The sequence below is a fragment of the Myxine glutinosa genome, chromosome 8, assembly GCF_964187855.1.
Source record: "Myxine glutinosa chromosome 8, kmMyxGlut1.1, whole genome shotgun sequence".
Taxonomy (NCBI): domain Eukaryota; kingdom Metazoa; phylum Chordata; class Myxini; order Myxiniformes; family Myxinidae; genus Myxine; species Myxine glutinosa.
Window position 1 is genome coordinate 83,602,832 of NC_136268.1, and position 19,217 is coordinate 83,622,048.

The 19,217-nt window shown below is 44.5% G+C and overlaps 1 protein-coding gene across 1 annotated transcript; it reads right to left on the reverse strand.

The window, feature by feature from the left end:
• Positions 1–444: 444 nt before the first annotated feature.
• LOC137432641 (uncharacterized) lies at positions 445–13,763 on the reverse strand. Its single transcript, XM_068124727.2, has 3 exons — positions 13,687–13,763; positions 13,006–13,559; positions 445–1,717 (listed from the first exon to the last, which is right to left on the reverse strand). The coding sequence occupies exons 2-3, from the start codon at positions 13,543–13,545 to the stop codon at positions 1,601–1,603; spliced, it is 657 nt and encodes a 218-aa protein (XP_067980828.1). The 5' UTR covers positions 13,546–13,559; positions 13,687–13,763; the 3' UTR covers positions 445–1,600.
• Positions 13,764–19,217: the final 5,454 nt, after the last annotated feature.

Consider the following 19,217-nt stretch of genomic DNA (forward strand, 5'->3'; position numbering starts at 1 on the left):
ATGAGGATATGGGGGCTCTGAAAACCCCCATGTTGTCATTGAACACATACGCGATAGTCCAAAGGTCAATATGTGATGTGACCTTTTCCATGACCACTTGGTGGGTCCGTTTTTCTTTGTGGAGGATACAGTGACCTCACCAATTTACATGAACATGTTGGAAGCATTTGCGTTGTCACAGATTGAAGAGCTGCAACCCAATATTATTTTTCAACAGGACGGCGCTCCCCATCATTGGGCTTTAGTCGTTTGAGCCGTCCTGAATGAAAATTTTCCAGATCACTGCAGCCGTGACGGACCAACCACCTGGTCCCCAAGATCACCAGACATAACCCCCCTTGATTTTTTTTTCTGTGGGGGTTTGTCAAAGATGTTGTCTTCAAGACCAAGGTGGAAAACCTGCAGGATCTTCGTTCTCGGATTACAGCTGCATGTACACTGATGGACGCAAACATGCTGATCTGAACATGGCAAGAACGTATGTACCGCCATGATGTCCTTCGTGCGACAAACGGAGCTCACATTGAAGTGTATTGATGGTGTTCACAAAACTTTGAGTTTCTGTATCATATAAACCAAAGTGTATAATTGTATCATTTGTGGTTTTAAATATATTAAAAACTAAATTTGTCCGGGACTTTTTGGAACACTCTGTATAACACTCGTAGCACTCTCCCATTGTACAAGGTTGACGTGCTACTCCTGTGTGGAGATGAGCAACTCAATACAAGGATATACAATGAAGGTTGAAACAGGAGGAGGCCATGTGACCCATCATGGCTGCGCTCTATCAGCACCACATTAATTCAATCTATGAATTTATCGAAATTAACGTCACTGGAGGAGGGTGGGGAAGTGAACAATAGTGGGGCAACCACAGGGACATCACTTGGGTGTTTATCTTTTCATGTATGTACAGTCCATATACATAGCGGCTCTTAAATAGGTAACCAATTTCATTTATTGAATACAATAAAGCATACACAAGTTTCCATTAGAAACTTGTATGGAATAGTTAGAGTAATGTTTGAAGTTCTGTTCAGTCCTCAACATGTCCCCCTTCTCTTTCAATTAACGTTCTTTTCTTGTCTTTCTTAGTGAATGACCTGTTAGTGAATTTCTTGATTCAACATTCCCCAATAAATGGACCGGCGGCCTTGGACCCATCGTTTGACCCCCTAATATCCTTGGACCAGACTTCTTGGGATTCCCTTGGTGGGGCTTCACCAATCGCAGGGTTTATGCCATACACATTTATCGCTCCAGAACTCAAGTGAATATATATATACTGTATATATACCATTTATAACGTTGTTATAAACAACATACATTGGATTATTTTTCATGCGCTTTGGACCGAGATCAATTTGGTGTATGGATTTATAACTTTAACCACTTACATAAGTACGAATCCTGGTCTATAACTGCTATAGGATATGAAATCATCAGATTAGACATTTCTTTATGAGGAAGAGTTTCTTCTTCCTGCTCTCCAAAGCAAAAATGCAGCACACTGGGTGTAATTGCATGCCAATGGTACGTTGTTAAGGGTTAGCTGAGTTCCAGCATATGGGGGTGGCTCATCAACTGGGATGCCTCTTCAGCTGGGCTTGTTGTTCGAACTGGAAACACATTGAGGAGTTCCGGAGTAAGCTTCTTCCGCTACCATGATTTTCTCCATGAAGCCAGCAAAGAGGCGTGCACGTATCGGCCATTTCTGCACACAACACGATGCGTGACTGCTGATGCTTATGAAGAAATGACGTCGTGGAGTACTATAGTTATAGTTACTATAATTATAGATGTCATATAATACTATAGTTATATGATTACAGAAATTGGATAATTTTTAGATTATGGTTATCTTTAGATAATGGCACACACGTACTATGTATTATGCACACAAAATGGAGGATTTTTTGTCCCCCTCCCCTTGTATATCCCATACGTCCCCCTTATACATCCTCTACCCCTGTATCTTCCCAATTTCTTATTCCTTCTCTTCTCGCTCATCCAACACATCTTCTCGCTCATTCCTTCTCTTCTCGCCCATATTCTCGCTTATCAAATTAATTCGTCCTCCAACCACTTTGACTGTGCCGCATGACGAGGTTAGACCGCTCTCCCACTTCTCTCACCTCAATACCCTTCGTTCCTTCTCCTCTCTCCTGAATTTGAAGTGTTCTCTATTTTTACCTTCGCAAAAGCGGAAGGTTATGTTTTGATCGCTGTGTATTTATTTGTATGTCTGTGTGTGTGTATGTTAATCGCATAACTCAAAAAGTATTCAACCGAATTGCATGAAATTTGGTGGGATGATTGGTTATTATACGGGACACATTTGATTAGATTTTGGGAAACAGATTTGCTCAAATTCTGACTATTTTTAACTCGATCGTATTTCACTCAAAGTTATGAGCGACTGAAGAAGAAGATGTCCATCCAGGACGTCATCACTATAACGCGATCTCCCGCGATCATTTCAACCTCAAAAAAAATTATAATTGCAGATTTGACAATAGATGAGGCATATTAACAAACGAATGAAACAGATTTGCTCAAATTCTGACTATTTTTAACTCGATCGTATTTCACTCAAAGTTATGCGCGACTGAAGAAGAAGATGTCCATCCAGGACGTCATCACTATAACGCAATCTCCCGCGATCATTTCAACCTCAAAAAAAATTATAATTGCAGATTTGTCAAGAGATGAGGCATATTAACAAACGAATGAAACAGATTTGCTCAAATTCTGACTATTTTTAACTCGATCGTATTTCACTCAAAGTTATGAGCGACTGAAGAAGAGGATGTCCATCCAAGACGTCATCACTATAACGCGATCTCCCGCAATCATTTCAACCTCAAATGAAATTCAAATTGCAGATTTGTCAATCGGGGAGGCATATTAACAGACGAATGAAACAGATTTGCTCAAATTCTGATTTTTAAAAATCGATCGCATTTCACATAAAGTTTCACATCGCATACACTCCCATGCCAAGTACAGAACAGTAGCTGCGGCGAAGGTATGCGCTCTACCGAGTGCCCGGATTCTAGTTTTGCATTTGTTTTGTCTGGATCCGTTTTGCAATTTTGTCTGTTGGTTTGTGTTTGAAAAATCTTATTGTGGATTTACTTTTTTTTTTTAAATTTTCACAACAATTTTTCCAATCACAAATCTTATTGTGGATTTACTTTCATTTATATAAAAACTTGTTTTTTTATCTCATCTGCACATTTCTGAACCAATGAAAGATGCAAAAGAAACTTTATCACGAGTGCCTATCTCGCTAGGGCATTCTGGTAACTATAAGGATCGTTTTTGAAGACAACATGAACATTTATTTGGAACATATATTGCCAAATTTCTTCGCAGGCAAGACAATGCCTCAATGAGTGCCCCATCCTTCGGAAGGACGTTGGCATGGGTGCGTCCCTTCTGCTCGCATTGGGGGGGGGGGGGGGGGGGGAAGAGCACACTGCACAGTCAAGATCACGTGTTCTGTTTAAGGAAGAGTTGGCGAATTATCACCTGCACCTTGAACAATTGCACGTTCCTCCCCTGACTACCACTCTGCGTCGGAATGGCAAACAGTCCAGGATTGTAACCCAAGGAACATAGAACGGGGCTCTCTATATAGAGCATGGTGCCATTAAAGAACGAACTACCACTGGGAAGGCAGTGGCACAAGACTACTCAGTCCTTGCCAAGACACCGCTACACTATAGCTGAACCTGCCTTGGGGAGAGAAGGAGAAATACAGAGAGAGAGAACTTGCGAAAAACAATTATCAACGAAACGTTCCTTCTCCCATTCTTTAAAAACTAGGGCATGCCCGTACTATATCTATATCTAAAATTATATCCCCCCTGTAGTGAAATCGTATCCGTACTGAACCCGGGTGGGGATGCTCGCTGCTCGCTGTCATTGTTGTCACCGCTAGGGGCGTGACTATAAGACCCGTTGCTGTGTCAGTGCTCCGAGACTTCTCCCTTGTGACATGTTATATCGGTAGCCTCGTTTATGGTACGCCTTTATAGAATAACTAGCTTGCTTGCATTGACTGATATGAATGGCTTTATGAGATGTCGCATCGTATGCTTATTGTGTATTTCTACTTACAGGAATGATGTGATGATCTAAATGCAATTAAACCAAACCGTTGGACTAAAGTTGTGTGGACCTGAATGGTTTTCCACAACACTTAATTGCATTTAAGATCTGCTGACATGGCTGGCAACAAGACGTTGACGGTGTCCATTTTCAGCGCCGACCCACAAGCCACGGACGGAGGCTTGCAACTCAAGCACTGGCTCCGACAACTGGAGCATCTCTTTGACGAGCCTGAGACCGCTCCGACGCCTGCCGCGAAGCTGGCGATATTACACTCAAAAATCGACTACCGGGTCTACCACGCGGTCGCTCAATGCACGACGTATGATCTTACCATCGCGGAGCTCAAGCGGCTTTACATAAAAGAAAAAAGCCCTGTGTATGCGCGTTATTTGCTGCAGACGCGACGGCAGCAGCCCAACGAGCCTATGGATCATTACGCCCAGGAGCTCCGGCAGCTCATGCTGGACAGCGTCAAGGAGCCACGGACTCCCGAGCAAGCTAAAGATGATCGACTTTTAGATGCCTTCATAGCAGGGGTCTCCTCCCAGGAACTACGTCTCAAACTCTTGGAGAAGACCGACCTGACCTTCGCTACGGCGGTTGAGCAAGCGACGGTGTATACCGAAGCGCGGATGCAATCGAACGCCTATGATCGCACGCGCCTTTTGGCGGGCACCTCACTACACGCCCGGCCGGAGAGTACCACTGACGAGGACGTGGATCCGCCTGCTGAACTCCGGGATGCTCCGGAGGATGACCCTACCCTGACAGCTGCCGTTACGACCAGCAGACCCAAGGCCTTGCGCGGGGCCGCATGTTTTTTTTGTGGAGGGCCTCGTCATGCCCGAGTCGTGTGTCCGGCACGTGACGCTATTTGCCATTTGTGCTCGCTAAAGGGACATTACGCGAAAGTGTGCAAGAAATCGGCACGCGGCTCGCGGCCCTTCGACTCGTGCAGCCGCGGCCGCGCGGGCGCAGCAACCTTGAACGGGCTCGTAGCAGAACCCACGAGCCCAGCACCTTACCCGACTTCGAAGGGGAGGGCCGCTCTCTGCGGCCCGCTGGGCGCTCAGACGACCTTGATTGGCGCCACCGGACAGCCACCACCGTCTCATTCTCCATCGGGGACAAAGGCCGCGTCCTTGGCCAAACCACGGGCCACACTTCACCAAGCCCCTCGTACTCCTCGAGTCGCCCACGAGCTAACGGCGGCCCCCGCCCCGTCAAAAGAGTTAAGGCAACTTTCGAATACTACGGAAGCCTTTGTTAAATGTAAAAAGGCAATTTCGAATACTACGGAAGCCTCTTGTCAAAGCGACCAAAAATGTAAAAAGGCGATTTCGGATACTACGGAAGCCTTTATCTGCCAGGAGTGTCAAAAGGCAATGTCAAATACTACGGAGGCCTTTTCTCGTCGGATTTTGAATCGCGAAACACCGGAATGCTGGGGAAAGCCCTCTGATGACGATAATGGGATCCCCATGGCCAACACAGCCTCCGGCCACGCTCGCAAAACTGCTGCTGGTGTAGGATCCACCCGCGAGGCTGGACCGACCCATTCGGGGGGCTCAGTCCCGCTCCCAGCTGCCTCGTCTGGCCTGGCTCAAGCCCTTATTCCCCTTATGGTTGAGGGCCATTGTGTTCAGGCCTTGGTGGATACCGGATCTACGGATAGTTTTATCGACCAACGACTTGTGCTCAGGCATGGATGGCGGATCGGGCGGTCTACGAGACGGATCTTCATGGCTTCCCAGGGACTGCGGCTCAGCACGAAAGGGGAATGCCGATTGAAACTCGTGCTAAAGGGACGGGTTTTCCCTGATGTACACCTTATGGTTTTACCCGCATTATGTGCTGATATTCTGCTAGGACACGATTTTCTTAAGCTGCATGGACGTCTGGTAATGGAGTTCGGTGGGCCTGACACTCTTGTTGTGGGGCCGGACGACGCGCTAACGGTGTGCGCCCTAGCGCAAATGGACGTCCGGCCGCTTTCGCTGTTCCCCAATCTAACCTCCGACTGTACCCCCGTCGCGGTAAAATCGCGACGCTACTCTCGCGCGGACATGCAATTCATTGCGGACGAAACGGCTCAGCTCTTGAAGGACGGCATCATAGAACCTAGCAGGTCGCCGTGGCGCGCTCAGGTCTTAGTGGTGCGCAGCGAGGCCCATCGCAAACGCATGGTAATCGACTATTCCCAAACGATTAACCGCTTTACACAGCTGGATGCCTACCCCCTTCCGGGGATGGACGCGCTAGTGCAACAGGTATCCCAGTATTCGGTCTATAGTACTCTCGATCTCCGTAGTGCGTACCACCAGATCCCTATCTCTAGGGCGGATCGTATCTATACCGCTTTCGAGTCGGGGCAGCGGTTGTACCAATTTACACGATTGCCCTTTGGGGTGACGAACGGGGTCGCTTGTTTCCAGAGGGCCATGGATGACCTCGTTGCGCGGGAGCACTTAACCGATGTTTTCGTCTACCTCGATAACCTTACGGTTTGTGGATATGACCAAGGGCACCATGACGCTAATCTGAAGCGCTTCCTTGAGGTCGCGCAACGGTATCACTTAACTATGAACGAGGATAAGTGCCGATACTCCCTATGCACCATAGATCTTCTGGGGTACACCGTGACCCATGGCTCTGTCTCTCCGGATAAGGAACGTCTGCGACCTTTGCTCGACATGGCCCCTCCCTGCGATCGGGCGTCCCTGAAACGCGCCCTTGGGCTGTTCGCCCATTACTCCAAATGGGTGCAAAATTTCTCCGCGAAACTTCGCCCCCTTGTGGCCTGCGACACTTTTCCCCTGAGTTCGGCCGCATTGACGGCCTTTGAAGGTCTTAAGACCGACATCGCCCGAGCCGCCGTAGCGACCATCGACGAGAGCGGCTCGTTCGTCCTCGAAAGTGACGCCTCGGATCAGGCCATCGCGGCGACCCTCTCCCAAGGGGGACGTCCCGTGGCTTTCTTTTCACGGACTCTTACCTCCGCTGAGCGGAGGCACTCGTCCGTTGAAAAGGAAGCGTATGCGATCGTCGAGTCTATTCGGCGATGGCGCCCGTACCTACTCGGGCGGAGCTTCCAAATCATCACGGACCAGCAAAGCGTTGCGTTCATGTACGACACCTTACACGCTCAGCGCATTAAGAACGAGAAAATCACTCGCTGGCGTATCGAACTCGCCGACTTCTGTTACACCATCAAATATCGCCCAGGGAAGGATAACCAGGCCGCCGATGCCTTATCACGCCCGACTACATGTGCTGGTATCACCTCGTTGGAGGGCCTACGGGTGCTGCATGCTACTGCGGGCCATCCCGGCATAACGCGTTTCGCTCATTTCGTGCGGAGTGGGAATCTCCCTTACTCGATTGACGATATCCGCCGTATCTGTCGCGACTGCGCTATCTGCGCGGAAATCAAACCGCGTTTCTATAACCCTCCTATGGGGACTCTGGTGAAGGCTACACGCCCGTGGGAACGCTTGGTGATGGATTTCAAGGGCCCTTTGCCGGTGTCGAGCGGCTCTCGCTATCTGCTCACTATCGTTGATGAGTACTCACGATTCCCCTTTGCTTATATGTGCGCGGACATGACTGCTGCCACGGTGATGCGATGCTTACAGAACTTGTTCTCAATGTTCGGTTACCCGGCCTATGTCCATACCGACCGGGGTGCAGTCTTCTTGTCTCAGGAGGTGCGCGGCTATCTGCTCCAAAACAACATTGCGTCTAGTTACACCACGCCGTACAGACCCCAGGCTAATGGGCAGATCGAACGCTTCAACGGGATTATCTGGAGGGCCGTCATGCTCCATCTCCGGACCCACGGCCGGGGCCTCGATAAATGGGCTTGGTCGCTACCTGCGGCGTTGAACTCAATCCGGGCACTCCTGAGTACGGCAACTAACCAAACTCCCCACGAGCGACTTTTCCACCACCCCAGGAGCTCGGGGTGTATACGGTCTTTGCCCAGTTGGCTCGCTGGGCCCGGGCCGGCCTACCTTAAACAGGCGGTTCGCGCGAGCAAGTACGACCCCCTTGTGGACAAAGTGCAGATTCTCCAGGCTAATCCTGAGCATGCTCGTGTGATGACGTCTGATGGTCGTGAGACTACTGTCTCCGTTCGTCATCTTGCCCCTTGCGGGGTCGACGACTTTAGTAGGGAATCGGACGAACCGGTCGAACCCATCTATGAGACTATGGCCTCTCCCGACGCTCCCATCGCCGACAGTCCACCGACCCTCCCCCCGTCGAGACTGCCCGGGTCCGACGACTTGGCGTTACCCCCTTCATCACCCGACCCTGTTGACGCCTCTGACACCGGGGATACAGGGTTACGAGACGCCGTACCCGGGGAGTTTCGAACGCGTGCTGGCAGAGAAATTCGCCGCCCGGCCCGCTACGGTTGGGCCGACTGATACTCCGCGCCCTATTCATGCTGACGCTCACTCGCTTTTAGCCACGCGGCCGTATAATTCTGACGGGTGGGGTGAATGTAGTGAAATCGTATCCGTACTGAACCCGGGTGGGGATGCTCGCTGTCATTGTTGTCACCGCTAGGGGCGTGACTATAAGACCCGTTGCTGTGTCAGTGCTCCGAGACTTCTCCCTTGTGACATGTTACATCGGTAGCCTCGTTTATGGTACGCCTTTATAGAATAACTAGCTTGCTTGCATTGACTGATATGAATGGCTTTATGAGATGTCGCATCGTATGCTTATTGTGTATTTCTACTTACAGGAATGATGTGATGATCTAAATGCAATTAAACCAAACCGTTGGACTAAAGTTGTGTGGACCTGAATGGTTTTCCACAACACCCCCCTCTATTTACATGAAATGTTTTGGTTCATTCGCAACGCCAAAGCGAACGGCGAACGCTTTACATGAAATGGTTTGGTGCATGAAATGTTTTGGTTCATTCGCAACGCCAAAGCGAACGGCGAACGGCTTGCGAGTACAGTGACAATCCCCCCGGGGTTTTAATTAGTTTTAAAACATCGTTTAACGCCAACATAGTTTGCCGACGGGAAATAAATGAATACGCTCTCAAATGTGCCATCCGAGGCAGAGTGTGTTCGCCACGTTCGGCACACGCGATAGCTCGCTGCTCTCTGATTGGTTGAATCGTTTTTTGGACATAGCTCGGTAAGTAATTGTCCGATTAATATGAAACCTTGAAAAGGCACATCCTCGGGTCCCCAGCAATATACCTGGCAAGTTTCAAGTATATCGGACCCGTGGTTGTCGAGAAACAGCGGTCACAGACAAACAAACGTACAAACTAGAATCCGGGCACTCGGTAGAGCACATACCTTCGCCGCAGCTACTGTTCTGTACTTGGCATGGGAGTGTATGCGATGTGAAACTTTATGTGAAATGCGATCGATTTTTAAAAATCAGAATTTGAGCAAATCTGTTTCATTCGTCTGTTAATATGCCTCCCCGATTGACAAATCTGCAATTTGAATTTCATTTGAGGTTGAAATGATTGCGGGAGATCGCGTTATAGTGATGACGTCTTGGATGGACATCCTCTTCTTCAGTCGCTCATAACTTTGAGTGAAATACGATCGAGTTAAAAATAGTCAGAATTTGAGCAAATCTGTTTCATTCGTTTGTTAATATGCCTCATCTCTTGACAAATCTGCAATTATAATTTTTTTTGAGGTTGAAATGATCGCGGGAGATTGCGTTATAGTGATGACGTCCTGGATGGACATCTTCTTCTTCAGTCGCGCATAACTTTGAGTGAAATACGATCGAGTTAAAAATAGTCAGAATTTGAGCAAATCTGTTTCATTCGTTTGTTAATATGCCTCATCTATTGTCAAATCTGCAATTATAATTTTTTTTGAGGTTGAAATGATCGCGGGAGATCGCGTTATAGTGATGACGTCCTGGATGGACATCTTCTTCTTCAGTCGCTCATAACTTTGAGTGAAATACGATCGAGTTAAAAATAGTCAGAATTTGAGCAAATCTGTTTCCCAAAATCTAATCAAATGTGTCCCGTATAATAACCAATCATCCCACCAAATTTCATGCAATTCGGTTGAATACTTTTTGAGTTATGCGATTAACATACACACACACAGACATACAAATAAATACACAGCGATCAAAACATAACCTTCCGCTTTTGCGAAGGTAACAAACAAACGTACAAACAAACAAACGTACAAACAAACAAACACACAGAGATTACTGGAATTATAGATAGATACATTTATTTCCCCAGAAGGTATTTCTAAACAGGCTCACCCAATATTAGCAGGAGCTTTCAAAATGTTCTATACAAACGAGATACTCACACTAGTCCAAGACACAGAATTTTTTTTTCTTAGTTTTTTTAAATTAATTTTTATTAAATAATTTATTTTTTAGTAATGTACTACATAATATATGGCAGACAGGATAGTCTAAAGGTATGCATACCCACTCCTGAGCTATCTAGCCTGGAGCTATCTAGGTCGAACCTCGACCCAACTATAAACTGCCATCTTGTGCTTCGCATGCAGAGCGATTCATCAATGTGTATCTTCCGGCTGAACGGAACAATTAATTCCGGATGAACGTCACCATCGGAGGGACGTTCATCCGGAGGACCCGTTTTCCAGACTTGGACCTTAAATATCCCAACGTTATTGCCGGGACTCTGGCCATCTAATTCATGCGAGAGTCCATATCAAGCATGGCCAGACGGTTCCAGAAAGACTTGGGTCAAAATACTCTTGTTCAACTTCATCCTCCACCCAAATGATCCTTCAAGATGGGAATTAATTGGGACTGTTAAAGAAGAAAATGCAATTCGGAGGAAGAAATGTTTTCGTTATAATTACACAATGATTACGCCTTTAATAACAAATTTTTAAAAATACTTTGGCATATCTTGGACCATTATGAGTATCTGCTTCGCTGAGCTTTTGAACGGCCCTCTTATCTTGCACTTTTTAATCCGACATTTTAGGTTTATGAATAATCTGAAAGTGCTTCCTAATCCCTCATGCGATAATATAGCCAAATTGGTGAGTGTGGTGCAACAACCAAATATATTAAAATGATCTTTCTTTAGAATAAGAAAACTCGAGTTTCAATTTTTAATCCACGAATTAGGAAACTTATCTGCGAATTTCCCCATTTGGCAAATACACGACAAATATAAATGGCATTAATATAATCAGAAAGACCCTCGCTTATCTGTGAATTTCCTGGTGTAGGAAATAATCATTGCAGAATTAATAGCATTATTATAATCTGAAATCTCTTATTCCATCAGATATTCACTTATAATCAAAGGTGATATAATATCGATTTTGCATCTCCATGAGAAGCTATATACTGTGTGCAAATGACACGTGATGATATTTATTTATGTATATATATATATACATAACCGCTCCAGAACTCAATATGTATATATATATATATATAACCGCTCCAGAACTCAATATGTATATATTTTTCTAACCGCTCCAGAACTCAATATGTATATATATATATAACCGCTCCAGAACTCAATATGTATATATTTTTCTAACCGCTCCAGAACTCAATATGTATATATATATATATATGGTTGCGTACGCTGGATCAGCACGTCGCTCGTCGCTGCATCTTTAGACGACTCCTCAGCACCATCCCGACACACACCACTGTGTGTGCTATGGAATGAGGTGTTTTTACGGCGGCCAGGGTGCAAATCCTGCCACCAACCTCCTTGAGGGAGGACCCAGTACCCTGGTACTCATTTCGCCGACCTCGGAAGGATGACAGGATGACAGGATGACAGGATGAGTCAATCCCACCTGGGATTAATTCAACAGCTGAACGGGATTCAAACTCAGGACGTTTGGATCCCAAGCCCACCACCCTAACCATTAAGCCAACACCAGATGTACGTGATAGTGTGTGTTCAGAAAATGACGTTAAATCCAAAAATCGCAAGACATCGAAATTCCTTGATTCGGAAAAACTTCAGGAATTTCTGTTTGAAATATTTCTTTTAAACTTGAAGAGTGTGCAGATAGTTTTGTCCTGCGCTCTTTACAAAGCATCCTCATCAAATGTTGCATTGCTTATTTTTACGAAGGTACCATAAAAATGGGGTGAATAGGGACACAAACTGAAAAAAGTTCGGAAACTTTTTTCGCTGAAAATTGATAACCATACTGATTTGTTGATATTTGGATTGAAAGTGTTCTCTTGTTTTTTTTAAAAGCAACTTATAGTCCCTATTAACCCCATACATGGGTTAAATAGGAATAAATAGGATTTTTATGGCTGTCCCTATTCACCCCGTTTTACGGGTGAATAGGGACAGTCACTAATACAAAAAAATAATAATCAAGAAATAGGGACAGTTTGGAGAAACTTTTTATCCCATATTTTTTTTCATTGGCACCGTGGTTTATATTATGGGTGCATATTATGTGCATCCATCTGAGCTATCAATTTAGCAATAAGTTGGAATCTCATGATTGTTTCTTGATTATTATTTTTTTGTATTAGTGACTGTCCCTATTCACCCGTAAAACGGGGTGAATAGGGACAGCCATAAAAATCCTATTTATTCCTATTTAACCCATATATGGGGTTAATAGGGACTATAAGTTGCTTTTAAAAAAAACAACAGAACACTTTCAACCCAAATATCAACAAATCAGTATGGTTATCAATTTTCAGCGAAAAAGATTTCCGAACTTTTTTTCAGTTTGTGTCCCTATTCACCTTGCTGTCCCTATTCTCCCCATTGTACGGCACAGGGTTCTTTTCCCATGGCTATTCAGCACAGACATTTCTGTACCCCATCACTAAATGGATATACCTGTGTAATATTGTTTCTTCTCCTGCACGCAAACGTTGCTCACCTTCATAGGGTGAGTGAGGGACAAGGTGCGCAAGGCAGTTCCATCAGGAAATCCCCCTACAGACCGATCTGTATGATTGGCAGCGGCGCAGGTGAAAGACCCTTCCCCGAGCGCTCCAAAGGTCTCTCTCATGGATCCGACCTCATTCCCGGATTGTGGGCTCATTCCACGTCTCCTTTCCACGGTGCGGCCGAGCAGGGCGATGTACGACGAGGCAAGCAGAAGCACGTCGAGTTTTGACAGCTTGGTGTCTGGTGGCACCGCGGGTAGCGTGCGCTGCAGTCGGTCGAAGCCCTGGCGCAGGAGGCGGACGCGACCCCTCTCCCGGGCTGCGTCCGCACTGCCTTCGCTTCGACCTGCAGAACGTCGGCGAGAACGACGACGAGACCGACTCTGTGCTCCTCGCAACTCTTCGTTGGAAGAAGATGCGGGATCATGACCGGCTGCTTGGAAGCGCCTTTCATGATGTCCATTAATCCATCCGGAACAGCATGCGCGTGTGGTATTGCATCCCTTGTTCGTCTCATCCTTGTGGGCCATGATTTGGACAACTCCTAAGGAATAAATATATATATATAATGAAGGGAAACAAAAAGACGACAAAAATGTGTATATATGTAGGTATATATATATATTCTCCAATGAAATTGAAGCTTAGAAGATATAATATAATATAAACACCTGGAGGAAGCTTAAATAGTATAGACCTTTCGCCCGTCTCTCCTTCTCGAACAACAAGACCAGCAACTGCACTCCAATCCCAAGCTGAACAAGGAGGTATGGAGCACAGACGGCTGAGCAAGAAAATCGCAGAACTCACACCTCCCACCGAATGCCTTTGGCCGCTTGGTGATGATAAGGGAAGAAAGCGCAAGGATTGTGGGTTCTCTCCCACCCCCCCCCCCCCCGGACTTTCTAAAAAGCTTACATTGGATGTGCAGGAAGTCTCATCGATGAGTGACATCACCTTTTGTATTTTAATTGATTTATGAACATGCTGAGTTCGAGTCATTGTGAGAAGCTTCACGCATTGAAGAATAAACTTTTGGGTAGAATACTCATGCACAATCAGAATGTGTTTATATAGTATGTGATAAAGAGTAGAAACAATAGAAACTCCTGAGATCTTTAACAGATTAAAGATGCTATTGAGTTTTATACAGTCATGTGAAAAAGTAAGTACACCCCATGTAAAGTTTTGACTTTTTCAACATATTTCAACATACAGCTATTTGATCTTCATTTCAACAATATTGATAGATAAAGGTGATATAATATAACAAATATCATGAAACATTTACATTTTGTAGTCCATTGTATAATTTAAATAAACATAAATGCAAATTTCGCATGTGGAAAAAGTAAGTAAACCCCGACATTTATCACTACTTCAAATACCTAAAATTAGAATCAGGTGCACCAGCTCAGGTGCAAATGATTAGAACATCGTTGGAGAGGATCTTGGAGGAACTTGTCTTATTTAAACCTCAGACATTTAGTTTGGTTTGCTCTTTGTTGTTGAAGTGTGCGGCGTCACCATGCCGAGATCAAAACAGCTCTCTGATGCCTTCAGAAAGAAGGTTATAGATGCCTACGAGTCTGGGAAGGGATTTAAAAAGATCTCCAAACAATTTGAAATCAATCATTCGACTGTCCGGAAGATCATCTACAAGTGGAGAAGATTTCAAACAACTGCCAACTTGTTCAGGCCAGGACGCCCCAGCTAGTTCAACCCGAGAGCAGACCGCAAGATGCTGAAAGAAGTCTCGAAGAACCCCAGAATGTCATCACGGGACCTACAGGTAGCTCTTGCCACTGTTGATGTCAAAGTGCACGAGTGTACCATTACAAAGGGGCTGCACAAATTTGATCTACATGGGAGGTGTGCCAGGAGTAAACCTTTGCTGTCCAGAAATAACATCAGGGCAAGACTAAAGTTTGCCAATGAACACCGAGGCAAAGACCAGCACTTCTGGAACAATGTGCCCTGGACAGATGAGTCAAAGGTAGAGCTATTTGGCCACAGTACCAGAAGACATGTTTGGCGAAAACCAAAGACAGCATTTGACCACAAGAACCTGATACCAACTGTAAAGCATGGTGGTGGAAATATTATGGTTTGGGGCAGCTTTGCTGCATCAGGGCCTGGGCAGCTCACCATCATATAATCCACTATGAATTCTTCATTGTTCCAGAGGGTGCTTGAGGATAATATCAGGCCATCTGTTGGAAAGTTGAAGCTCAACCGAAGGTGGACCTTGCAACATGACAATGACCCTAAACATACCAGGAAATCCACCAAGGAATGGCTGAAAAGAAAGAAATGGAGGGCTCTGGAATGGCCAAGTCAAAGCCCGGATCTAAATGCCATCAAGATGTGGGGGGATTTGAAACGAGCTGTGCATGCAAGAAACGCCTCAAACATCGCACAGCTGAAAGAATTCTGCATGGAGGAGTGGACAAAAATTTCTCCCACTCGATGTCAGAGACTGGTAGACAGTTATAAGAAACGTCTACTCGAGGTTGTTTCCGCCAAAGGGGGCAATACCACCTATTGGAGCCAAGGGTGTACTTACTTTTTCCACATGCGAAATTTGCATTTATGTTTATTTAAATTATACAATGGACTATAGTGTAGCAGCATAGCAAACCTGTTGTGCATTTTGTGATACAAGCACCAAATTTGGCACAAATGTACATTAATATGTTGCGAACATTTTCAGATATTGGGCCACTTGAAATTCCGTAATTTTTTTTTTCAATTTTTTTCAAATTTCGTAATTTCAAATTTTTCGGGTGACACCGTCACAATTTCGGTCTTCGAGGCCGGCCGATATAGTGGGGCGGCTTAGCCCAAATATTCAAAAGAATTGTGCATTTTGTGATACAAGCACCAAATTTGGCACAAATGTACATTAATATGTTGCGAACATTGTGTGGTCAGCAATGAAGACGAGAGTCTGAATTACATGTATGCAAAAGACCTTGTGAACCAGTGAAGCAAATACATGGGTAAGCATGAATTAAATCTAGGGCATGATATAATTTCCATGATGTTTACCTCTACACTCAATGGTGGAAGGAGGTAATGTTTTGATCCCAGCTTGTCTGTATGTCTGTTTGTCTGTTAGTCCACAAAATTCCAGACAAAGCTTGTAGTAGTGGTAGTTGTAGTGATAGTGGTGATAACAGAAATTGTTATATAGAACTGAACTTATATTATTATTATATGCAGAAAATAACTTCATTTCTATATGCCCTGCAGTGGACAGGTTAATTGGTTTATGCACTGAAGGGGTCACCCTGGTGTGCACTGCTGTGTTCTGCCTCACTGAGTTGTTCAGGTATGATGTACTCAGCACAAGCTTCCGGTCGGCCCGGAGGTGGGGGTGCGGGGCCTGTCACGGAACGTCAAAACAAACGGCCTGCCGGGGCCGCCCAAAAGTCGGGCGTGAGGGGCGCGTCCACTAATGGAACGCCTCTCGCTTCCCAGATCGAGGGCCACGTGGTCAGGAGAACCTCGTCCCTTCCGGTCACACTTTGCCTATCGGCCGGCCTCGAAGACCGAAATTGTGACGGTGTCACCCGAAAAATTTGAAATTACGAAATTTGAAAAAAATTGAAAAAAAAAATTACGGAATTTCAAGTGGCCCAATATCTGAAAATGTTCGCAACATATTAATGTACATTTGTGCCAAATTTGGTGCTTGTATCACAAAATGCACAATTCTTTTGAATATTTGGGCTAAGCCACCCCACTACTACAAAATGTAAATGTTTCATGATATTTGTTATATTATATCACCTTTATCTATCAATATTGTTGAAATGAAGATCAAATAGCTGTATGTTGAAATATGTTGAAAAAGTCAAAACTTTACATGGGGTGTACTTACTTTTTCACGTGACTGTATATACTGTATGTATATAAGTATATATATATATATATATGTATATATATATATATATGTATATATATGTATATATATATATATATATGTATATATAATATATATATATATATATATAATATATATATATATATGTATATATATATATATATATATATATATATTTATATATATATATTTATATATATATATATATATATATATATATATATATATATATATATATATATATATATATATATATATATAGGATTGAGTGGTACCAGACATACTATGAGGTAGACTGTTGCATACCTGACCTGCAACATTTTTATTATAAAAGAGTATTAAAATGCATCCTTATATTATTTTGTTTGTTTGGGTAGACTGTAGACTGTAGAACATTCTATAGAACCATGATAATACAATAACCAAAATATAGACTTTTGCCTGTAACTAGCTCATGATGGAGACCCAAACAATTCTTGACCAATTTTTTTTAAACAGACGACTTATTGGCTCAACAAATCTAAGGCCTAAACTCATGGAACAGCCCAAGAACAATAGAGGGCTGAGACATATACATAGCGATAGTTTGAAAGGAAAGACATGGTGTCATCCATTTTTTTATGTTCACAAATATGGTGCACATTTTAACACCTCTCATGCCCCCCTCCCTTTTCTAAGACCTCGACATATATACGTAATATGAGTTCCCTTACAAGGAACTTGGATGCAGGAGAAGGCAATTAGGCCCATCAAAGCCTGAGCTTAAATTCCCAAAAAAATTTTGTCCGTGCTCTGTCCTTTTTAAATGCAGAGCTTCAAGCAAAGAAGTAGCACGTACCATTTTAAAGTTTTTGATATGACTTGGCCGGGGTTCCAACCACTGACCTCCTCGACTCAAACTGGATGCTCTAATGGTTACGCCACTGAGCCTGGCGAAGCAAATATGCCATCAGCCTCCCGAGCCTTTTCCTTTATCTCCTCCAAACCTCATTTCACTTCTCTCCACACTCCTCCTACACTCTCTTACCCTCCTTTCTCTCTTCTACCGCCCCTCCCTATCTTGTTCTTTTTGTGCATTTTTTTCAACTCCCCCACAACCTCCATGTGTACGTCATAAATACATCTCGGCTCTCATAGCCCATATCAGCACTGACATACATAAAGCTATGACGAGTAGATAAGTTCACAAGTACTGGACAAACGACCTGATATGCATGGTGCTGATTATGAGCTCACACCTTGACTAAATGGAGGAACACAATTGCACAGAATTTTAAAGACGGTTCCACAGATGGAAGAAAATATGGATGAAGGATATTGGAGTTGAGCTGCCATTCTGGATTTCGTTTGTCAAACAAGGAGTTGGTTGGACAACCTGTATGTTCGACATAGCAGGGCTGAGAATTTTGTGGATGATGAAGGGATCTGGTGCAGGCCCAAGACCAGAATCAAGTCTGTAACAAGCAAAGGCATGCGGCCAGTCGGTATAGTAGGAAGGAAGGGTCTCCGCAAGTATCTATCTCAACAGGTATCAAATCCAGCTTTGCAAATACTCATTTCCCAAGTAAACTTGAATCAAAATCCTGCAGATGAGGCATGGGTAGAAATTGTGGATGGTACAGTGGTTGAGAGCTCGGTAGTTGTCACAGTCTCCAGTCACCCGGCATTTTCTTCGGTACCATATGCAAGGTGGATGACCAGTTGCTGCTGATTGAGTGTACTACTCCAAGCTCAAGCATGTGGTCGAACTCTGCTTTTGAAATATCAAGGTGATCATGAGCAAGGGCGATGATAACGAGCAGCCACTGGAGGTCCACTGGTCTCAATATGACGAGCGCTTTACTGCAGTCTAGGCTAAACCTGAAGTCTAGGCTAAACTTACATACAGTCTAGTCTAATCTAGGCTACTGCAGTCTAGGCTAACCCTTAAAGGCTTAAACGCTGACAAAAACACATCGTTGTATGAGCACAGCTAATCACCCATCTAAATAGCAATTTACGAAGGGAGGTAAACAGCCGATTAGCCTGTGAAACATCACACATATCTCCAACATCAAATTGAATGATGCACGTGCATAGAATCACAGTGCCACGAACAATTGTTGTGGGTGATTACGCGCATTGCTCCTCATCATAGGATGATCCAGGTAATCTTACATTAGATTCGGCAGCAGTGAAATGACTACTTTGAGAGTCTAACACGGATAAATTTGATATTGTCATACTTCTCCAGAGCATTGAATCTATCCTCGAAGATTCTCAATGCACGTCGGCGAACTGCCCTATTCCTATCCTCTTCTGCCTCTTCTTGAG

Coding starts and splice junctions, on each gene's coding strand:
- LOC137432641 (XM_068124727.2), bottom strand. CDS start 13,545: ATGGCCCACAAGGATGAGACGAACAAGGGATGCAATACCACACGCGCA. Junction 1,718..13,005: donor CCCTCACTCACCCTATGAAG/GTGAGCAACGTT, acceptor TGTTGTGTGCAG/AAATGGCCGATACGTGCACG.